The 5,000-nt window shown below is 33.7% G+C and overlaps 1 protein-coding gene across 1 annotated transcript in view; it reads right to left on the reverse strand.

Annotated features, from left to right (window-relative positions):
- Nucleotides 1–3,790: 3,790 nt before the first annotated feature.
- LOC113810010 (uncharacterized) overlaps nucleotides 3,791–5,000 on the reverse strand; it is a 2,288-nt gene continuing 1,078 nt past the window's right edge. The window contains exons 2-3 of the mRNA XM_027361700.2: nucleotides 4,259–4,456; nucleotides 3,791–4,093 (exon numbers count right to left, since the gene is read on the reverse strand). Coding sequence (XP_027217501.2) covers nucleotides 3,834–4,093; nucleotides 4,259–4,456 — 458 coding nt within the window. The 3' untranslated portion in view covers nucleotides 3,791–3,833. The remainder of the gene's footprint in view (nucleotides 4,094–4,258; nucleotides 4,457–5,000) is intronic.

The following is a 5,000-nucleotide window of genomic DNA, read 5'->3' on the forward strand; positions in this document are numbered from 1 at the left end:
TTGAAATAAACAGTATATCTAGAGATAACAGTAAGAGTAATCATACTTATATTTTCGTTAATAGAATGATAACAGTAATGGTGAAAATTATGATAATGGTGAAAAATACTATGAGAATGATGAAAATAATGATAATAAAGATAGCAATAACAATAGTCATAGTAGATATAGCAATAACAATTGTTAGAAAGATAATCATGAAGATGAATGATATTAATGCTAAAATAATTATGAGATAGTAATGATAATAGAAATGATAATACTAATAAAAATAGTGATGAATGGAGCAATAATGATAATTTTACAGACCTTATACAATAACTGTGGCCTTACTATAGGATCTGAAATGATAGATTTTAGTTTATATCATTATCATTATTATCACCATTACTATTAGTATTATATGTACTGTTTCATTATCATTATTATTGTCTTTAATGTTATTATATCGATTTTTAGTATCATTGTCATCATTATCAGCATTATCATTAATTAAATTAGTGTCATGATCACTGCCATTGTCGTTATCATCATTATTATCATCATCACTGTCATTATCACTATTGTCATTAAGAAAGATGATAACGATAATGCTTATAATGATACCTATATTATTTTCATTATCATTGTTATTATTGCATTTACCACGGTCATTATCATTGTTTTTGTTGTTATTACAATTGATACCACTTTCATTATCATTATTATCATCATTACTACCGTTTCTATTAATAATTATGCCAGGAGATAATCATTATCATCATACCTTTATTATTATTATTTTCCCAAACATCATTACACTACCAAATTATTAGCATTTACAGGATAGATTATAATGTCATTATAATTTGATTACGAGCAAGATTATGATGATCTGCACTATTTTCCCGACATCACACTAGTTAGTGCAGGATCAGTTCCCAGAAACGACGTCATAATCCACATTATCAAGATTATTGTATTTATGTTAATTGTGTTTGTCAGGATTATTGAATTTTAATTTTTTTTTCGTGATTTTTTGTATTATGATTTCTTTCTATATTTATTATAATTGTGTTTGTCATGATTTTTGTAATTGTCATAATTATTTTATTTGTTATAATTATTATATTTGTCATGATTTTTTTATTTTTAATAATTGTGTTTGTAATGATTGCTGAATTTTCATGAATGTTGTATTTGTTAAAATGATTGTATTTGTCATGATTTTTGTATTTCTCATGTTTTTTTTTATGATAATTGGGTTTGTCATGATTATTATGTTTCTCACGAATTTTGTATTTATCACGAGTTTTTCATTTGTCATGATAATTGTATTTATCCTTATTTTTTGTATGTCGCGATTATTGTATTTGTCATGATTTTTTGTTTTTGTGGTGATATTTTATGTCATTTTTGTATTTGTCATGATTTTTTTTATATTTTTCATGATCATTGTATGTCATAATTTTTGCATTTGTCGTGATTATTGTTTTTATTGACGATTTCCTTTGTTATCGCTACCGGGTGTTCTTGTTCCGGTTGAATTATTATCATATTTATCATTATTAATTAATCATCGTTTCTCTCCATTATTTATCCGGCTTGAATTAATGGAATAAAAAGTCTTATCCGCAACATACTTGTTATATTTACGACTCATCATCAACTAATTATCATTACTATATAGTGATAATGATCATGATGATAACAAAGATAATGATTACAGTAGTAATAATGATGGTAATGATGATGATGATGATTGTAATGAGGATGGTAGTTATGGTAATAAAAAATGATTATGATTAGAATTAAATAAGAATACTAATGATAATGGTAATGGTAGTAATTATAGTAGCTAGTAATAATAGCTTCAGTAAGGATAATGATAATAATAACACGTGATAACGTTCATAATGATAATGGTGATGATAATGATAATAATAGGGATTATAGTGGTATTAATTGATAATGATAATGGTGATGTGGTGGATGACGATGATAATGATAAAAATGACAATAATGAGTATAGAGATAGTAACATTATTTTTGATAATGATTATGATAATAATGCTAATAAGGATAATAACAATGATAATGGTATAAGTAATAAATTGAAATAGCAATGATAATATTGATAATCATAGTAATAATGGTGATAATAATAAAAATGATGATAACACTGATAATGATAATGACTAGTGATTATTATTATCATTATTTATATCATTATCATCGTTGTTACTACTGTACCCTTATTATTATTGTCATCATTGTCATTTTTATTAACTTTATTGTTGTTTTATCTATATTGTCATCGTTATTGTAATTATTGTTATTGATATAACCACCACCACCACCATCATCATTATCATCATCCTCTCCAAGAACTGTTATAATTTGTACTTTATAGAAAGACACTTCCACAAGTCTGGCATCACTGAACAAGGCTTGCCTGCCCCCTTGCTTAAAACGCATTATGTATATATTTATACATATATTTAAAGACACACTGTCAAAAGAATGTTTGGAGCATTACCCACCAACAGTCACGGCCACCAAAGCCACGACGAAGAAACCGCTTAGTCCGTTCATTGAACACGTGACAGCTCTGTTGACGTCATGATGACCGGCCCTATATTGTTTATTGAAGCTTTATAGGGTTGATTATTGAGCTTTATTTGTCGATCGGGGAGATGCCTGATCCGATGGCTCTACTGGACGGGCTTCCTTTCGTGTTAGCATGATTTTCACCGCATTTTGGGAAGAGGTTCCCGTTGGCCATGAGTGTATGGTAATTCTTCATTAAGTGATATTTCGTGTTGTGTTGCTTTTTGTTTCATGTCCGAGTTTAGAAAGAGTGGAAACACACTTGCTTACATATATAGATACATTAATTCATATATATAGTGATTAGATATACATATGCACATTTATATTTATTTATACAAATATATATATATATATATATTGTGTGTAAGCATTCAATATATGAATTTAGTATATAGTGTTAATGAAATGAGTACATGCACATATATACATATCACGAGTTCAATTCCCCGCCGCAGCAGCTTGTGTTCCAACTGCTGGCTCAGACCCTATCTCACGGCAAGAAAACGTTATATCGCCCTGAGAAGTCAAGCACAGCCGTCGTCAGGGAAGTCGCCGCTGTGACACCAGTGGTATTGCAGAACCACTTTATTTTGGGATTAATTAAAGAATATGTATATGATTGGCATTTCATTTGAATACGAACAATCCACAGTGCTCAGATACATATTACATGTCATTTCTATATTTGAATGTCTGGTATTCACTCAGCAATATGAGAGAGATGTGTTGTAATAGGTTCTGTCAATTACTGCATGCATCTGTTTCCTTGTGAACTTTGGTGGTGAGCTTGTATTTTCTGTGTGTGTGTGTGTCCTGTGTAGTGCAGTGGTAACATGCTGGGCTTGGAATCTTCCTGGCCTGCGTTTGATCCTGCGCACTACGAGTGAATGGTAACCCCCGGCCATTCATTGCTCACAGGGGGAGATTTCGAAGCAAAATAAAACAGAAAGTATGTCACAGCAAAGAATATCCATTGTAACAAATGGAATTGAAACTAAATCTTAATCTTAGTCTTAAATCTCTCTCGTAAGTATATGTTGTACGCTGCCTGCAAGGCTATCCTGTCAGTTGTAACTTCAAAGAAACTCGGAGGATCGCGGGAAACTATAGAAGTCGAATTAATAATGGTAGTACATGGAGCACTGTTAACTTCTAAGCTCTTTTATTCTACGGTTTTATCCTTATGGAAAGAAATCAGTGTGAGTATTTTTTATTTGTTTGATATTACATGTTTTACCCTTTTACTTCTGTGGGTAAGCCCTGCACAGCGCCCTCTGAAGAGCGTCCGTCATCGTGCACGAGGCGTAGAAGCGCCCTCGGGACTCGCTGCCGGAGGTCATGGTGACGTCCTCGATGTAGACGTACATGTTCATGTCGTGCGGATGACCTTCCCGCCACACGTTGGAGTAGAGGGATATTGGCACTCCGTCCAGGTTGGCCCACTGCCCGGTCTCACGGGTGAAGCCCACCCACATGTAGCCGTAGGGCCTGTAGTCTGCCCCTGTCGTGAGTACAGGAGTTTGTGACTAACCGTTACTACTAACATGTACTTTCAGGAGCATCCTGAAGATTTTCATTATAAGATACACTCTACCAATAAAATTAAAATTTCTCACTGCATTCTGAATTCCAAGAACGTCCAGAGGTCTTCAAAGTAGCTCCTTACCCACTGTAGCCCACGCCTCCGCGAAGGCTTCGAGCTGCGCCGTGGAGTCGAGGGAAGCCAGGTCCACAGTCCAGCCGCTGTCGCTCAGGCCAATGCACGTTTCCCGAGCGTCTTCCCAGGTGATGTCCGTGTCGCCGGTGTCTATGACGTGGAAGCATCCTCCCCCGGCCTCGAAGAAGGTATCGGGGCACTGGGCGCCTGCGCATGTTTGATTTTGGTTATTGCTTTTGTTCTTGAGGAGGGATAAGTATATAACTTAATGGAACAAGATAGACTGTGCTGTTTGAAAGTCTACATAAAACCCCCATCAAAGATAATTCTTCAAAATTACCTTTGCAACGTCCAAAACAGAGCAATGTTAAGGCCTTATCACGCTAGCACTGTTGCAAATGTGAGGCAGAACCAGGTCTCTTATGTCAACAAACATGGCCTCATCCAATGAGACTATTCCGCTAACATGGTCATGTATATTCCTCAAGCATAGGTACTGGTTCGCATCTTTAAAAAAAAAAGTTCTACAGTCTCGTCCATAAAACAGCAGAAGGAAAGCAAATCATTTTTCAAGTTAGCACCGAAAAGTTGTAAGCTGTGTCCTAGGAATCATGCAAGCATCCTCATTAATATTATACTATTCTGAATCTGTATGATTATGTAAATAAGAGTAATATATTGTGAAAAAAGATACATTCTGAAATATTGGGCTATATTTACACAAACTTCTTTCATTTCATTTAAAAATAAT

This window comes from Penaeus vannamei, chromosome 29, assembly GCF_042767895.1.
Source record: "Penaeus vannamei isolate JL-2024 chromosome 29, ASM4276789v1, whole genome shotgun sequence".
Classification (NCBI taxonomy): domain Eukaryota; kingdom Metazoa; phylum Arthropoda; class Malacostraca; order Decapoda; family Penaeidae; genus Penaeus; species Penaeus vannamei.